We start from the raw sequence: 18357 nt of genomic DNA, 5'->3' as shown, positions 1-18357 counted from the left end.
AAGCTGTTTGACAAGGGCCTCCACGTAACAGCCTTTAAAGTTATCACTTCTAGAGATAAACTATTTGACTGTTCTATTTCTAAAAAAATAAATATAATAAAAACAAAAACATTTTTAAAAAAGGGGTAAAAGCTGCCTTTGACATGAAAACGGTCTGACCAAACGAGTGAAACTGTTGACCATGAAGCTTCCCTAGTCAACGTTTGGTTGGCCTAAAGTTACTAAACAATTAAATGAAAGCTGGCAGACAAAACACTAAATATGCCTCAATTTTGCTCCGTGGTTTTGGCTCTTTCAACACCCACTATGTCACGCTGGACACATGATAATCCTTAATGTGAGTAGAAGGAATCTCACCATTTCCAAAGCTAACAAGGACTCTCAGGCAATGGGGGAAATATCTTCAGACCATTCAATTTTCAAACTCTATAGGACTGTTTTGATCAGCTCCGAGAGATGTTTATAAGTTTCTCCTTGACTGAAACCTCACCACCTGTAATTCCCAGATAGAGGAATAACTAACTGATCGGTATTGCTAGGCCATGTACTCATCTCCAATTCTTCAATCCGCGGTAAAACGGATTTTCATCATCTGTGATTATGATTGGATTCCTCTGACAGCTTTGTTCACCAAGCACCCTGATTTAGCGGTGACATGATGTATAATCTGGCAATGAGGGCGACTTCTCTGTGTGGGCTCTCTGTATTTGGTTACCATCATGTGCATCATAGTCCTTGTGTGCTGTCGTTGTGTTTCCACTCATTGGATGTTTGACAAGACCAGGAGGGGCCCAAAAATTATTTCCTTTCATATAATTTAGTTAGTTGTGTTTAATCTGTCCTATCATAAGGGCCTATTGGGCAAAACTGATTTCCAAAGCTTCCCTCTGCTACCATCTGGACACTGGGAAGCCACACACCCACACATTAAAACACACACTGCAACAACTTGGCCGCTGCGACGAATCTTTCAGTGTGAACCAGTTAACTAATTAATGGAAGAACAGGGACGACAGAAGGAGTACACTGTAACTATGTTTCCATCCAGTGCATTTCAACAAACATTGCTCATTTCAATCAGAAAATTAACATGCCAGCTAATAGAAATCATAACAACTTTTGCTTGGAAATTTTGAAAATGAGGCTTGAAGCAGAATATTTTTGTGAAAAGAATGAATGGTGGATGGAACATGCTGGAAAACCCAAAGTGAAATAAAAACTTGATTGCTTGGCTGTTTTTTATACTGAACGAACCTCAACAAAGCCATTTCTATGTTTTTTTCAGGCCATTGTCCAAGCAAATCACAGCAGAAATTTCCAAAAAATTCACGAGAGACTTTTTAGGTTTAACATTAAAGCAAGAAGACTGCATTTGTTGATAATTGTCTGGTGCTCAACTAGGCAGGGACTTTATGGCTTCTGCTAGTTTGAATTCTGTAGAGGAGCAGCTGTGCGGGAAAATGTTACAATTACATTATATCGGTTTAATTTTATGAATGCTATTGACTTGAGGTGGAACTTGTATATATTACAAGAAAATTGGTTGACCAGAAAATAAAATTTAAAAAAAAAAAAGTTAATTAAATTCTTCTTGCTATAAACTTTTAGTCTTAACCCAACTTTCCACTTTGTTTTTGAAGTGAAACCAAACTCAAACAACTTAGAAGAAAAAACCTGCTTTTGGAAGTTGCTGCAATTCTTTGTTTCTTTAGGGAGTGTTATTGTTTCAACTAGAGTGTGCATGTTGGAGATCTTATTGCTTCCCAACTGGAAATTTGAGAAAGACTATTTGTTAGTTTAGAAAGCAGTAGAGGCTGGATGACGTAACCATATGAGGATTTCCCCTCATCAATCCCAATCCTCTTTGTGACCATTTAACGAAGTATTCTGATCATTGGTGCCATTCAGCGTGATACCATCTGGACATTTGACGTCGAGGCAATTAATGCAAATAAATAGGATTCGAACATATGGAAGAGGGCCTTTGACTTGGGCAAATGACAAATTAGCTTCAGGGGATGTCCAAGCATACAGGAATTAATGTCATGTTTTCACCATAATCACTGTTCCACTTCTTGTTGAACTGAGATCTGAACAGCTGCCAAGGACACCTAGTGGTTTCATATCAACTTGAGATTCGTCAAAATGAATAGAATGTACGTTGCTTTAGAAATCAATCAAGCCAGAAAAAAAATAACAGCTGAAAAGAGAAAACATATTTGTCAAATGTAAAGTCAGTTTGTACCAAAGGGCAGCTCCACAAAACCAGAATTCTAATTCAGTCTGGACTCTAGGCGGAACTAAACCATATATTTAAAGTGTTTTTTCCTGTATGAGGTTTAAGTAAATTAACATCGAAACTGAATTTACAAAGCCTTTCACTCCAATGAAAAAATTACAACTGTTAGGGACAATATGCTGTCTAACCTACGTAAATATGATACAACAGACAAAGCGATTGACATTCTCCCTGGTCTCTGCTGATCATGACCTTAATTGAATTTAGCCACGTTCCCTGCCATTTTACAGATGCGAAGGTAGGGGCCAAAGGATGATGGAAATCTGGAGTAAACCAACTTGCGAGGAAAGCCCAGCTATCACGTCTTCATTTCTCTACCTTTCACTGCGTTACGCCCTGTAGGAAAAATGAGGCTTGTTACTATATCTTTTGGTGTTATCTTTCAGGCCTGGCTTCCAAGTTGTCCATTGTTGAAATTCTTGGTAAACAGAAAAAGACTGAAAGGCAAACATCTGCAATGGCAGAGGACCACACAACGCGCTGGTGTTGGCTATGTGTTGCACGCGACGACACAATGTTCTCACCTTCTCTCTAAAGCGGATGTAGTTCATAATTCAAAAACAAAAACGGCCATCCTGCACTGCAAATGTGAGAAGGCATAAGGCATTGGGAGGTTAACCGAGGGAGAAAGAAAGGAGAGGATGACAAGAAGGAGAAGGTAAAAAGACCACGGGGTGCTTTTTAAAAAAAAAACCCTTGCACTGATATTTTTTTTTTTAACTTGTGTTATTTTGTATTGCTATTTGGGCTGAAAGAAATTAACATATTACACTGTGAAACATTTCTCCAAAGCACCTGAGGTAGTTTGAGTTGTGTCGATGTGCAGGCAGGGTGGGACCCAGCGGTGGGAAACTGAATTAAAATTTATCAACAATAAAAAGTGGGTAAGAGAAGCGAAGAAAGAACAGGGCAGAATGGAAAAACAAAGTTAAACAATATAGGACGTGGATGGCTTGCAAAAAGATAAAAGGTGTGTCTTGTTGGGCACTGCAGGGTGTAATGTGAGGGCATATGAAACAGCTGCACCTTATCTGATGTGTCCATGCTTCGATGCAAATCCAAGCTACAGCGTATATTTCCCAAACACGAACTGGACTCACATTTTATCGCCTGTGATTTAAAAGCGTGACTATAGCCTGTACAATATACAGTAACTGTTGGAGGATCGATATCTTCCTCGATGAGCCAAAAGGACCAACACCAGTAGCTAAGTATTGAATGCAAGTAGTAAACGCCTGTATGTCTTAATAATAAACTTAAAATAGTATATTCATAATTGCGAATTGAAATTGGAATCTGAGTGAACATTGCATCAGGGCTTCTCGTGGTTTGCTGTTGTTGAACCAATCACAGAAAGCCATGCAAGAATCTGTTTTTTAAAGCCCCTGACCCGTGTTTTGTTGTCACATTTTTACTCACTGTGGGCTCACAAACAGCACAACCAGGAAGTGCAGTTGCAAACAGCTAATTGCCAGAATGAAAAAAGAATAAAGAAAAGTTGCATTTCTTTTGATAATTTATTTTTTTTGTTAAAAATGTAAAAAAACAAACAAACAAACAAAAAAACCCCAACTATTTGTACAACCATTTTTGCCCAGCAACAGGATGTTAAGAAATACTGGAAAATACTTGGGGCTCCACTTCCATTTGATTTTATTGAACTATTCCATTTTAATTGCTTCCATAAACTTGTTCCAGCGGCGTTCTGTGTTTAAGGTCTAACATTCACCTGACCCAGTTTAAGCCAAAGATGCAAAGATTTTCATCATTATGACTGTTGATGCACCTGAGGTCCCTAGTAGGCTTTCTGTTTAGCACCAAGGCGAACTTTTTTTTAATTATTATTTTGAACCAAAATTCTGCCTTAAGGCAAACACTTTATTTTGCCCACATTATAAGACATGAGAAATAAAGTGAATTTGATTAAATATTCACATTTTCAAGATAGATTTGTTTTTCATCTTTCTGCCGACCCCAAACTGATGCACATATTGTTAGTTCAATGAATTGTTGAAAAGATGAAATTTGTGACCCAATCCTTTCTGTTCTTGGCTCTGGTAAATAGTGTAAATTTTGGAAACTTTAAAGATAACATAGATGTAGAACATGTATTCATTAAAGAAATTGTTGATTGGTCAGAGGAATCAGTAATACTCTTTCGGCTTTGCTAGTTTCTATATAACAACATGGACACTTGATAAATTCTTCTGGGTCATTGGTAAAGTCCTAGAAACTCCATCCCTTTATATCCAAACTGCCAACTAGAAAAGGCTTTCATTGGTCATAAAAATAAAATCCATTTGGCCTTAAAGACTTTGATATCACTCTACCACTGTTGCTTCTCTTTAGAATGTGCAGATCTGTTGAAGTTTCCTCTTCCTCACCCCATCCTTTGCTACTACTACAAAAGGCATAAAGCAAACCAGCCTCAACTACGACTCTCTCAACACTGTCAAAACTCCACACAAGGGCTAGCTGTACTATGGAGTTAATCCAGCCATATGTGTTTAAACCAAAACTGAATCTTGATGCGGCCATTGCTCTATATGAGACCCAGGTTAATTCTGAAATCCAGTATTTAATGGCTGTCCACCAGTACACTTTGCTTTAGGCAGAAATGCTTACAGGCAATTGGGGACTGACTGCTTATTTGCTTTATGATAAGGGCATTATATAATATATATATATAAAAAAAAATACATATAACATGTTTAAGAGGCCTTTAAAAACTCATAAAAACCTATTGTTAAATAGCAACCAACAATGATCTGCACATTGCTGAATTTAAATCAAACCATGTGTATAGTTTGATACATAATCCATGAAGATGCACAAAACAATGTACTTCCTCTGTGGAAAAGTTGTCAACCAATTAACAATGCCAGTTTATAAGCCTGCAGGCGAGGAAACTGCAGCTGACCAACATTAAAGCAAAAAGGAATAGATAGTCAGTGCAAATGCCTTGCAGTAGTGTGATATGCTTAAAAATAATAAAAACATCCATTTTCGCATCTTTTGACACTGTGCCACCAAGGGTAGTTTGCAGTATACCATACTCAAATACTGAGAAATCCATTAAACTTCAGGAATCTCCAACCCACCCACATTTTGAAAATTTTTTGTAATTTCTTCAATGTGTCTAATGGTTGGTGGGGTATTGCAAAGGTGTCAGGTCAGTCTGAGGCAAACAGAGAGTTACTTTTCGTTGCTATTTAGGAGCTACTTTCGTATTTTGTTCTCAGTATGTACTTTGTCCCTTCGGATGTGCAAAAAAGAGGAAAAAAAAATTAATTGTTATTTGTTGGTTTTTTTTGTTAGCGAGAATTATATAGGACTATTGCACTCTCTTGCCGAGGACATTCGTTTGGTATAGAACAAATATGATCTGCTGGGATTCCGTGCCGAGTCTTAATCTGTTTCAGATGGGGTTATGACCCTATCTCCAGTGGTGTGAACATTCCGGGGCTTTGTAATCTAGTCCTCAGCAGGACGACAGGACACCGGACCACTATTCACAGACTGTGAGTAAATTTTCGAGCCATTTGTGCGAGAGGCGAAGACATTGACGACGGTCTCAACAGGATAAGAAATGCTGAGAGGATTCAGAATTTTAGAAAATCTGATTAGATAAGAAGAATATTGTAAAGATAGGCATCCAAGATATGATGCACGGTCTAAGCCGAATAAAAAATATGAACGTTATTATTAAAGAATTCTTTGCCACAGTGTTTTCTGTCACATTCAAACCTTTCCCATATTTACGTACTTCATTAGTAGTTTGACTGACAGGTTGAGTAAGATGGATGACAGGACCTCGCATCAGCACAATGCCATAGGACAGCAACACAACACCCCGGGGAAAATTTGTGGTTATTATGGCATATACCTGTCTTCCTAGGTTAGCAGAGGAATACAAAATCGTATTTGCCAGTTCTTGCATGTTCAGCCAAAGCAGTCATCTGATAGTGGGGGTCGAAAAGGGTCTGTGTGCGGTGTGTGTGTGGGTGTGGGTGTGTGTGGTGTGATGGCTGTGTGTGGCTGTTTTGTGTTGAAAAGACAAAAAAAAAAAAAAAAAAAAATTCCAATAAAACGGCAACATGTATGGTAGCCACTGGGCAGCAATGAAAGGAACAATACCAGAGAAAAGATAGAGACCCTACCCTCGAAAAAGAGTGAGAGAGACCAAAAAGAGGGGAGACATGTATTGAGAGTAGGAGGCAGTGAAAAGACGACAGAGGAGAGGGTGACGCAAGGGAAAGAGGAGAGAGAGACAAAGCGTTGAAGGGAGAGAGAGACATATGAGAAAATCAGTGCTGGTCCACCAGGGACAGGGAATTTCATGAAGTTTTTGTTACTCTTGGAGTATAATGGAGTGTGTTGGACTTTTTACTGCAGAGTCACCTTGTTCTAAATGGAGGAGGGATGGAGGGACAGTGGGGGGGGGGGTTGGGAAAAGATGTAAGAGGAAATAAAGTGGGATAAGAGGGAAATTAAAGGCTGGGACTAGAGAGAGAGAGAAGCAGCCTGACAGTCTATTAGCACAGAGAGCTGAATCAGAGCCCTATAAACACTGCCTATACTATCTGCAGCTGATAACATTACTGGCTTTTTGGCTGATTGCATGCTCTACACGGTGTAATTCTTTCAGTGTTATAAACTCGACGCTGTGCTGTCTGGAGCCGATAACAGCACCGCCTGTAATGATGATCCTCAGGTCAACTACATTGTCTGTTTGGTTAAACAAGGCGTCAAAAAGTCAGCTGTCAACAGCACCGCAGTCAACAGTCAACTTCTTCTTGACTCCACTCTCTAAATTATACATTATGCATATCACTGTTGCTAAATAGGTCAACTTTGTGGCAGTAAATGTAGGATTTTACGTGGTGTAGTTCTCTGTAACACTATCATAGTTGATGTATTAACATGTGGTCGCATGGGAACCAAAACCGGCATATTCTCCATAAATATTTTTACATTCTAAAGCCAGTGAAAACACTTTGTTAACGGTGTTTGATAGGAAATAAAGACCATTGAAGATTAGTAATTCTATGAATGTGAAGACATGCCATTAAAGCTCTGTGATATTTGAGTCGGATCTATTTTATCTGTGTTAATGTCGACTCACCATTACAGATAAAATCCTTCTTCTGCACATCCGGGACGTTGAGGCCCCTCATGTGGGCGGGGGCCATGCACTGGGTGAAGGGAGCCAAACCCCGCCGGGCTCTGAGCCAATCAGAGAGCCAGGACAGGTGACAGTCACAGTGGAGGTTGTTGGAGTGCAGACGGCTGAGAAGAGAAGGAGGAAGAAATGCACACTGAAATATTGTTTTTCATTTAATTTTTCAAATGAATATGCGACGACTATCCAATCTGAATATTTGACTTTGGAGAGAAGCTCCGTTAATCCACAGCACACTCACTCGGTGGCAGCAAATGTGTTTGAGTTAACATTCAAATACAGTTGGTTCAATTTTTCACACAGCTTACATCCTTGACCAGGATCATGCGTCTATTGCTGAACACACACACACAAAACCAGGCGCTCATACACAAAGACACACAGTAATATTCTCCGCTGTCATTTCTCGAAGGTCTGTGACAATATGACTCCCTTTAGAGACAGAACACATATTCAAAAAAAAAAATTACAGAAACAGAGAGAGACGGAAGAGTGAAGTAGAAAGAGATTGGAAAGGTGAAGAAATTGAATTGAATTTAATAGAAAACAGGTTGAAAAAAGTAAAGAACTAATTGGACAATATGAAAAGAGTGGACATAGAGACGGGAGCTGAAATTAAAAGGGGAAACCGAAATCAGAAAATGAGCAGAGGGAGAGACGTGGGAGCAAATAAATGAATTGAGAAAGATATTTTTGATTTCTTTTGAGTATTTTTGGTCATTTTGGCTGGCTGTTATTGAGGCTAGAATTGGACATGTGATTAAATGAGGTGTGCCCCTTGATGATGATATCAAAGATAAGAGGCACTTTTTCACCTACTGGCATCTACCCATCACTAAGTTTTGGTTTTATCTGTATTCATCTCTCGTATTGCCCTCTACTCTCATATAATAGAGATGCTTAACATTTCCATTGTTGTGGTCATAGCACTGAAAATGTACATATGAAAAAAGCAATGGAAACTTATTTTTCCAGAGTCCTTGTTGCTGGGGGTAATTCACAGAACACACACTTTTCATAAGGACTATTTCCGCTGACCTGAGCAGACTTGGGCAGATAATGAAATTTATGTCCCACAGATGCTTGCAGCCATGGGGACGTGGAAACCATGAATTGGCACTTATGTTAAACTTCGCATTATGTTGTAAGTGAGTTTAATTAAATGCTATAGCTGAGTCTCCCATTGGGTGACGCCACTGAAGATGCTGATGAGAATTGCCATTTGCTATTTTACATAGTTTGGAGTAACATTTTACACTAATAGGCGGTTTTAAATTTCACTTGAAGCATTAATTAACAGGTGCTGCTTAATATAGAACGCATCAGGTGTTCTTTCACTGAGCTGAGACTCTCTACAGGCTGCACTGGCTGCATTTGACACCTTGAGAGAGAGAGAGAGAGAGGGAGAGAGAGAGAGAGAGAGAGAGAGAGAGAGAGAGAGAGAGAGAGAGAGAGAGAAGAGAGAGAGACGAAGAGGAGGAGAAGGGCGGATGAACAGCAGAATGTCTTGTCAGCGTATTATATGCCAGCCGGGATATCTAGCCTTTCAGAAGACAGGCCTCCTTTTGTAATAAAGCAGAGGACAAATCCTGTTATGGAACAGAGATGGTCTCATTGATGCTAGCAGCGGGGGCAGTGGGTTTTAATACCGCTCTCCCATTATAAATCCAGTTTATAGTCAAACCCCCGCCTGGAGATAGCCACGTCCTGGCCCACCCCCGGCTCAGCCTTAATTACTGACAAGTAGGATTAAAACACAGGGGAGAATGGGAACAGGCAGGGGGTATGGGGAAAGCGCTGTGTTTGTGTGGATGTGTGTGTGTGTGGAATGTATTTGTGTGTAGCTGTAAGTCAGTGTGATTGTGTCTATTGAGCTTACTGGTTGCGGGTGACTAAAGGTGATGGGCGTGGTGGATTGGCGAGTGTGTGTGAGTCTGATATGTATGCATCTCTCTCACACACACACACATCTACACACATACACATAAGCTGTAGGAGTTGTAATCTTTTCAGTGGTTCAGATTTCTGAATGAGAGACACCATGGTGTGATGTTATTACCGCTCATAGACTACATGGACACTGCAGAAAAAGAGAAAGAAAAGTGGAAGAATAGCACAGAGACAAATGTGGATTATTAAGAGAGAAAATATGGAAATTAAATACATGCATTGTAAATGTATGAAGACATCACAGAATCTTACAGCCTCGATTAAACTCCCTTGGGTATGTGAACAAGGGCAGCTGCAGTCGCCATGGACACACAGTAGTTGTTGCTATTATACTAGTTTGTAGCTCACTTGTGGTCCACTGGAGGACTCTGTTCCATACATGCACAGTAGAGGTACTCTGTGCATGCTCACTACAGCCCGTGTGGACACAAATTTTGGACTGCAGGCTAACATCCACAGAGAGGTCGATGCAAACTCTTGCAGACTTTCATGTCCCCCTTGCACACTCACTGACATGGAAAATATAACACTGGCCAAAGGCTACAGGGGAAGTAAACCATTCTGTGTCTAAAGAAGTTTCCACACATTTTTAGGCTTTCCCTGCTAATCATATCAGGGATATTTCAAGACTTTTGATTGAATGAGTCATTTTTATAAAAGCCGCAAACTCAATACAAACACAAAATTTAATAAAGAGAAGGAGGTGAGAAGGAGAAGAAGAATGAGGAGGGTGAAGAGGCAGATTAGTGAAAGGAAAGTGAGGGTAAACGGATATATAAACATGTACAGAAAGGAGATGAAAGACAGAAAAGGAGGATGAAAGCGGACAAGAGGACAGGTGAAGACAAAGTAAGGAGAAAAGGAATGCAAGAGGACACAGTAAAGACATATTAGAGAAAAATAAAAAGAGGAAAAAGGGAAAACAAAATAAAGCATTTTTTTAGAAGATGGAAGGAAGAATTTTGATGAAGAAACACTGAGAACGAGAGAAGAAAGGAGGAGGAACAAGGAAATCAGAGGAGGCAGTCACTCATTGTTGACATAAAACAGAAGCAGACGAGGGTCTCTGATTAAAAAATATTGGGTATTGGTAACTCTGCACTCAGCTGGCAACTGTGTAGCTGGATTGCTGCCTGAAATCCAGCTTTAAAGGGCTGATTTCAAGTTGTATCGCCACTAGAACTACAGTAGTACGCTCAAAATGGGAACTTTAGGATTGGCTGTTGACGGACGTTGTCGGTCAAAAGATGAGCAACAAAAATATGGTCATGAAAGATAACTGAACGTCTGCAAAATGTTATCCTGCTTGTATGTAGCTGTGTTGTGTATTTAGAAATCCCCATTTCTGAATGTTAAGTAGGGCTGTGTGACCACACCAGAGCCCCTTGAAAATGGTGATTTGGGGAGGAAATCCCTTTCTGTGCATGCTGGTTAGGCGGAATTCAACCCCAGTGTGGCCAGCAGGAACGCAACCAATGGTCTGCCTCTCAGACAGTCCCACGAGATTATGGGCAGAAACTCCCTTGAGATGTCATGCCATCGCCTTGGCAACTGTAAGATCTCCTTCACACAACTAAACACAGAAAATAACACACACACAAATCAAAGCCCCCCTCAAATCAGTCAGAGGAGATGATTTGGCCGGGGATGCGTGTTGGAGCACAACTCTGTGTGTGTGTTTGTTAGTGTCTGCGTGTGTGTGTGTCTGTGTGTGCTTACATCAGTACCATCAGTAACTTAGGTTTCCTCTAATGAATCAAAGCAGATTGAACTGTAGAGCCTAAACAAGCCTTTCTTGTGGTATTAATGAGGTTACCATTACTCAAGTGTGTATGTGTGTGTGTGTGTATCAATGTGTGTGGTGCCTGCACATATTTGTCACTGCATCCATCTCCTTCCCTGTCTGTATCTGTGCATCTCTTTGTGCGTCCGTGTGTTTGTACTGGCCACATGATTATTCACAGTCATGAAACAATAGAAGAGTTGGTGTCTTATTATGGCATGATTAGATGATCATGCACAAGCTCTGCTGCCCATGATGTGTTTGTGTGTGTGTGTGTGTTTGTGTGTTCAGTGCATGTTGAGCAGGAACCAATACCACTGTGTGCATGTGCGTATGTGCAACCACACAGTCTGTGTGTCAGTGTCTGTAGTATATGTTTGTAATTTGTGGTGTGTCTTTGTGCGTTATACTCACAGTGTCCGCAGCTTGGCATGTGGTTGAAGCTGGACAGCGGGATGAGGGTGATGTTGTTGTTGTTGAGGGTGCTGGACAGAGAAACAGAAAAACTGATTGTTAGAAAAACACAGTCTTTGGTGCCACTTATTGGTCTGACGGTTAAAAATGTCAAATAAATTTCATCCAAAATACATGTTCAAGTCCTTGCTCCCTTTTGCCCTTAAATTTTTACAGAGGAAAACTGAACTGATAGCCTTCCATAAATAAGTAAGTTGAGACAATAAAGACTTTTTTCTATGACACCGGCTCCAATCTGTGAGTCAAGAACCCTAAAAGACACGGCAAAATAAATTTGAGGGGACTGAAGGTATCTAAACAAACGATAAAGAAATTCTGCAAATGGTCAAATTATGTCTACTTTTACATAAATATATTTGCTTTCCCATTGGACTTTAAAATTAATCAACAAATAATCTATGGTGGTCAATTCCTGGCTTACAATGCACAATATTAAACCTGACAAGGGAGTACACATTGCTTTATTTTGAAAGGACACAATTCAGAAAGGTTGAAAAAGACTGCTAAATTACATGACATAAACCAACAAAAAACTAACATTTTGTGCTTCTGAGAAATCACAATGAGGCAGAAAAGTATTTTTCATGACTTAAATGTGGAACCATTTTGGATTTCCCCTTTGGTTGTGAAAATTATTTTTAACAAATTTATGTAAAGAGCTGATGACCAACAGGAATCATCTAATGTAGTTTATTAAGAAACTAATTCATTGTTGTGGATGAGATATTGCCCCTTTTGTGTATTTTTGATGCTTTTTCTTTATTTGAGGACAGAGGATTCAGGAAATTATTGTAATTTTAAAGCTCACTAAGACAATTTATAATATACATAAAGCTAACATCACTGGTTCTCTTTCATGATGAAAACTAAGACACAGCATCTCTGAATTTTAACTTTCTCTTCAGGGTGCCGCTGTTGCGCAAAGTCATCATATTGAGCTTTAACTCATTATTTATTCATGCGCACACATATGAACACACATTTCTTTGATATGTGCTTGTTCTTCTAGCTCATAACCAGGTCACTGCTGTCTCTGACTATTAGCTCTTCATAAACTACACTCTGTCTCATATGCAGTATCGACCTAAAGTGGAATGAAAAACAAGGTTGACTGTCATTACAACCAAACACATACGCAGTCCCAGTCGGCGCAATGAAGAAACACAACACTTATTGATTCTCTCTAGATTTTTGCACACAGAAATGGAGACAGAAATGAGAGGAGAGAAAAAAAAACACATGCAGAAAAAAAGGCTTTTCATCAAAGTGATCCACGGGGGGATCTGATTTCATTGACGGACTCATAAAGCTGCATATACGAAACATGTGGAGGGTGGGGAGATATAGCAGATCCCTCATCATGTGCTCTTTTAAAGAAAACGTGCACCATACAAGAGCTACTTTGTTTCCTGATACAAGAGGACAGCAAGCAAGATAGATCTCCTGGCAACATCTTCAAATCAGAACTAGCTTGCAGTGATAGAAAGTCAAGGTGGAGATAATGCAAATGAACTACATATCATCCATCAGATCTGTCTGTAATGAAGCAATAAATGGATCAAATTTGAGGTGTAAATGACCTTGAAACAGATCTTGGCAGTATTGCTCCTATATGATTAAAATAAGCAGAAAGGAAATTTCCCAATAGATCTAGGGAGAAATACAACATTATACTTCAAAAATAATGACTCCTTATTAGAACCTGTGAGACTGTTCAAATGGCTTCAAGTCATTTTTTTTTTTTTTACAGAAAAAAAGTTAAACATGAGTAAATGAGAGATCATTGTTACATTAAAAAAAAATCCAGGGATCTCTAAAATTTATACTACAATCTAATTTTTCTGGTGGCCTGCTGAAGCCAACACCAACACAAGCTAGTGTAACCCTCTTCTTTGTTTTTGCCCACGTTTCATGGATCATTAATTTCACTGGATAGAAAATAGGGCTAGTTTACTTACATATCACCGAAACCTTGTGTATTCAAAGAGTCATTGTTTCATGAAGAATGAAGACTGAGCGGCCATTTTTTATATCTGAAACCCATTCATTTTCACATTTGACAGTGTGTTTTTAATGCTTTCAGACAAGGACAAGGTCAGATTTCTGCTTGAGAAAATGGCCCAAATTGAAGATGAAAGGGTTTTTCACAGCATCTGCAATATGTTTTTCGCCCCAAACATACAGTGTGACTGCGGTCCGATTTCCCCGGCGGAAAATCAAGGATGGTTTATTTTACATACTCTGTTGTCGTCACAAACTGTTCAAAATAGGTTCATTACTGGGGGTTTGCTGTGTTTTTCCTAACACCCACTCAGCCTTAAAATAGACTGTTTTTGCTTCACTCTGTTGATGTTAGTACTTTCCTTTCTCTTTAATTCGCTCTCCTTCCGATTCTCTTTCTACATTCTCCTCCCTGCCAGTATAGCCTCAGTGGCCTTGGTAGTCGGATAAAAGTTTCACACTCACTCTCACATACACATGCACACATTAGGAGCGCTGCTATGGTCAGCCCTGTCAGGGGTGATTCCACCCAGTATATATAATTTAATTGTGGAATAACAATAATTTCCCTCTGCCAATTTCCCTGTCAGTTATTCTCCCACTCACTCCATTCAGCCCCCCTCTACATCTCTGTGCCTTAATAAAGTAGTGACTGGACTGACTTAGGCCAAGATAAACACTAAAAACATCATTTAGAAGTCCACAACTATGTTTTATATTGTGGCCATTTTTCCCAGCTTATTTACACGCCTCTGGCCATGGCTGCACTCTTAAAAATTGTACATAGTCTTCAATTTGAAGGGATCGTAAAAAAAAACATGGCAAAGACAGGAGTCATTGCAGGAAGTTTGTTCTTTAACATTGACAAGATGTAGAGGATCCAGCTGTTAAACTTCAAAACTGTCAAGTGTGGACTTTGAATAATTATTGTCTAATAAAAATGCCATAGGCTGCCTCTATTTTATGCATTAAAGTCAACTCAGTGAATACCTCTGAACAACGGATATGTGTTGAGCATTTGTTCCCACAAAACATACAAATGGGATGAAATAGCTTATTTAACAATTATAGCTGCATTACAAAACTAACAGAAATGCAGTGACACACCAATAAAACCACCTGCCTAATATCGTGTAGATCCCCTACTTGTTGCCAAAACTGCTCCGACCAATCGGGGCATGGATACCGGACCTGTGAGGGTTTCCTGCGGTGTGGCACTGAGACCTTGGAAAGGGATCTTTAGTTCTTTTGGGTTGCGGGTTGAGGTTGCTGAGGATCAGGTTTTCTCCAGTGCATCTCACTGATATTAGCTCATACTGGGATCTGAGGAGCTTGCAGGTCAACACCGTGAACTCTTGCTTGTGATCCTCAAGCTATTCTTAAGCAATTTCTGGGGTTAGGGTTTAGCTGTAGGAGTGCACTTTGTTTGTTTAGTTACGTGTCAAAGTAACATCCACATGAATGCTAAGACCCCCGAGGTTTCCTGCAGAAAGCAAGTGATTTTAATGTTGTGGCTGGTCAGTGTAAGCGACCAGGAAAAGATCACTGTGCTGGACATCTGCTTGATCCAGACATTTAATTCAGGCCTTTAGTTTTGCAGTACAAAATGTCTGATTGGTCCAAATGCAGACTTTCCAGTGCATTTGCTCTCAACCGTATGTCAGCCTAAACTCTGTAATCCTGCAGCCTTGACAAATCTGAACACACCATGCTGTAACACAGAGTGCAAACCAGAACATTGGCTGTGTAACTGTGGCCCCACTTACAAATGTTTCAGAACTGATGTTATATGGTTAGGAAAATATTTCATGTTCTGTGAATTAGCATATGGGCTGACGTTATGCTTCGAATAAGGATGCTTTCTTCCCCTGGACTTTCTGTCTTTTGCATGCTGAAGTTGCGTGGTGTAAGAGAGTAGAAGTTACTGCATTATGTGGCCTGTTGAATAATTAAACTATACACACATTTCTCTAAATATACATTCATGGATCACACTCCTATTTCTTTAGGGAGTTTTAAAGCAATCTTAATTCTACTTTTAACTTGTGTGTAAATTACATCAGAACATAATTAATAGATATCTCTCCAAGTTGGGATCCTGTGAGCATTTTGTCCATTAAAGAATCAATATTCCAACAATCATTTTGAAAAGCAGCATGTTGTCTGTATTTAATCATTCAAAGGTGAATAAGGTGTTACATTTTCATATCTGGCCCGGTATAAAAAAGAAAACTCTCAGTATGCATTGATTTAAAAGCGGAGTTTTACTTGCTGAGTTGTGGACAAATTATTTGAGAAAAGCCTGTTTGAAAAAAAAAAAAAATCTTCCTTCTGCAGTCACAGTTAAAGAGAGCTCAAGGACTGATCCAACACTGGTGTTTGCAACACACAATGTTTCTATTATAAAATGTCTATTCAGCTCGATTTTTTTTCTTTTTAATTTGAGAGAGGCTGCAGTGACCGCTGCAGTGGTATAGCAGGATAGATCCATGATCCCTGCGTGTGTGTGTGTGTGTGTGTGTGTGTGTGTGTGTGTGTGTTTGCCTACGTATACATGTTTGTATATGTGTGCGTGTGTGTGTGTGTGCTCATTGTATGTGTGTCTTCTTGAGTCAGCATGTACATTCTTGCGTGCCTCTGGAACGTGTGTGTGTGTGTGTGTGTGCTTTCGATGCAGTGATCTCTCTGTTGCAGTAAAAGGGCCTCTGCAGTCAGTGATGGAGGAGACTCTTTAGAGGCAACCCACCAGGGAGATGCTATCGCGAGTGTTTGCGTGTCTGTGTGTCTGTGTGTGTGCGCGCAGAGAAAGAAAGCGATGCTATCATATGTGTCTTTGCCGCAGCCTACACACTGAGGTCAAAGCCTTCGTCGTCAATCCTTCCTCCCTCATGCAGACACGTTCTCACATACACAACATTTAGTGGCTATTTGTGGACGTTCAGACATCTTCAGCTGCACTTAAAAGATCCTGGATGTCAGACTTGGCTGAACCTGAAAAGCACCTCAAGTGATTGTCCAGCAGTCCAAAAAAATTAAGGTCACCTTTTGGAATTTTGCAACATTACTATTTTGTACGAAATTATGCCGCATGACACAAGTTGGCGAAACCCAAATTACAGATATTCCAAACCAAGTGTTATTGTTGTTCTTTAAATCATTGCAAATAAATCACAGTCCCTGCAGAAATGTTGCATTGCACGAATGGAAAATTGTTGTAAGAAGATGAGCTGTTCTTACCTCTTTGTTACTGGGGAAACAGAGAGAAAATGTTGGAACTAAAGCAAAATATGAACACCTTCAATCTCGTAATTGTCCTATATTTGGAAAGTTTGATCTGCAGATGTCAAAACATGCACAAGCTGCATGCACTTTCTATCCTCTTCGCTTCATAATAAGTATCTTAAATGTCCCACATGCCAGCAGGTGGTGTAAACATAAAAAAAATGTGTCTACTGACATACAAAGCAGCTGTTTCTACCATCAACCAAGTCATTTTTTTTCCACGACAGTTCTCATTTAGAGAGCAATATCCTACATGGTCACCAAACCTTTCTGACCTTCAAATTCTTCATTTCTTCAAAATGGTACAAGGTGCTCTAACCACAAGGTCACAGTTCTGAGTCAGAAGTCTATTAACATCCAAATTTGAATGTGCACTTCCCTAGATGTGGAGAAAATGAAAATCCTGATTTTTATTCACACAAAGGTGTCATATTTCTGAAGAGGAAGCCTGGAAATGCTTGTCCCTGTTTGGAATTTGTTTTCTGTTGTATACATCAACTGGCAGTGTGCGAGTCTGCGTGTAATAAAGTGAATTTTCTATTAGTCTCTATTATGCTCAATCAGCCTTAACAGACACAGATCAATACACCGGCAGAACATCTGAATTACTACAGACAGTAAAACACAACATAACACTGTAACTTTATGACTGTGATTACAACCAATATTGACTCCACATTCAATACGATTAGTCTCTCATGTAATCACTAACATCAGTTATGGTCTGTAAAAAGGAGCAGAGTGAAGGAAATGCAGTATTTAGTGAATTCCCAAACACATTCTAAGGCTCATCATAAAAACTACTTTAACGTCTTGAATGGTGATTTTGTTGTTCAGTATTTATCATACATTGATTTTCTGAATACAGTGTTTCGTGTACCAGCATATCTGACTGAAGTGTCATTTTCTGCATCATAGTTTATCCCAATTTTCATCAATCATTTTGGAAGATTAGACTTCTCATTTCCAAGCACTGATGTCTAAACTTCAACGAAACACTTCAACAAAAACCGACTGATGCACTCGGGCCTGCTCTGGAACCTTAAATCAATACTCAATTGTGGGAAAGCAGCCACAAAGTGAGAGCACAACAAAGTAATTTTATGAGCCCACTTACAGCTCCATTGTCGCTACAGTTGATCAAGCTCCCTTTAATAATTGTAAACATTAGAAAGCAATACTTGATGGGACAGTACATCTTTTGAGGGTGCCCAGATAGCTCAACTAGTTGAGTGAGCGACCCATAAATGGGAGCTATAGTCCCCGACACAGTGGCCTGGGTTCAATTCCAGCTCATTCCCCTTTGCTGGAGGTCTTCCTCCCATTCTTCTCCTCTACTTTCCTGTCTGCCTAAAAAAAAAAAAAAAACTACTTACAAAAATAAAA

At 39.6% G+C, this 18357-nt stretch overlaps 1 protein-coding gene across 1 annotated transcript in view; it reads right to left on the bottom strand.

The window, feature by feature from the left end:
• The window catches only part of slit3 (slit homolog 3 (Drosophila)), a 303620-nt gene that overhangs the window by 114465 nt on the left and 170798 nt on the right, over positions 1 to 18357 (bottom strand). Inside the window, 3 exon segments of the mRNA XM_051954454.1 lie at positions 7425 to 7588; positions 11629 to 11641; positions 11644 to 11699. Of these exon segments, the coding sequence (XP_051810414.1) occupies positions 7425 to 7588; positions 11629 to 11641; positions 11644 to 11699 (233 nt within the window).

The sequence above is a fragment of the Acanthochromis polyacanthus genome, chromosome 10, assembly GCF_021347895.1.
Source record: "Acanthochromis polyacanthus isolate Apoly-LR-REF ecotype Palm Island chromosome 10, KAUST_Apoly_ChrSc, whole genome shotgun sequence".
Taxonomy (NCBI): Eukaryota; Metazoa; Chordata; class Actinopteri; family Pomacentridae; genus Acanthochromis; species Acanthochromis polyacanthus.
Note: the sequence above shows the minus strand (reverse complement) of the source record. Positions and strands in the feature narration are given on the sequence as shown.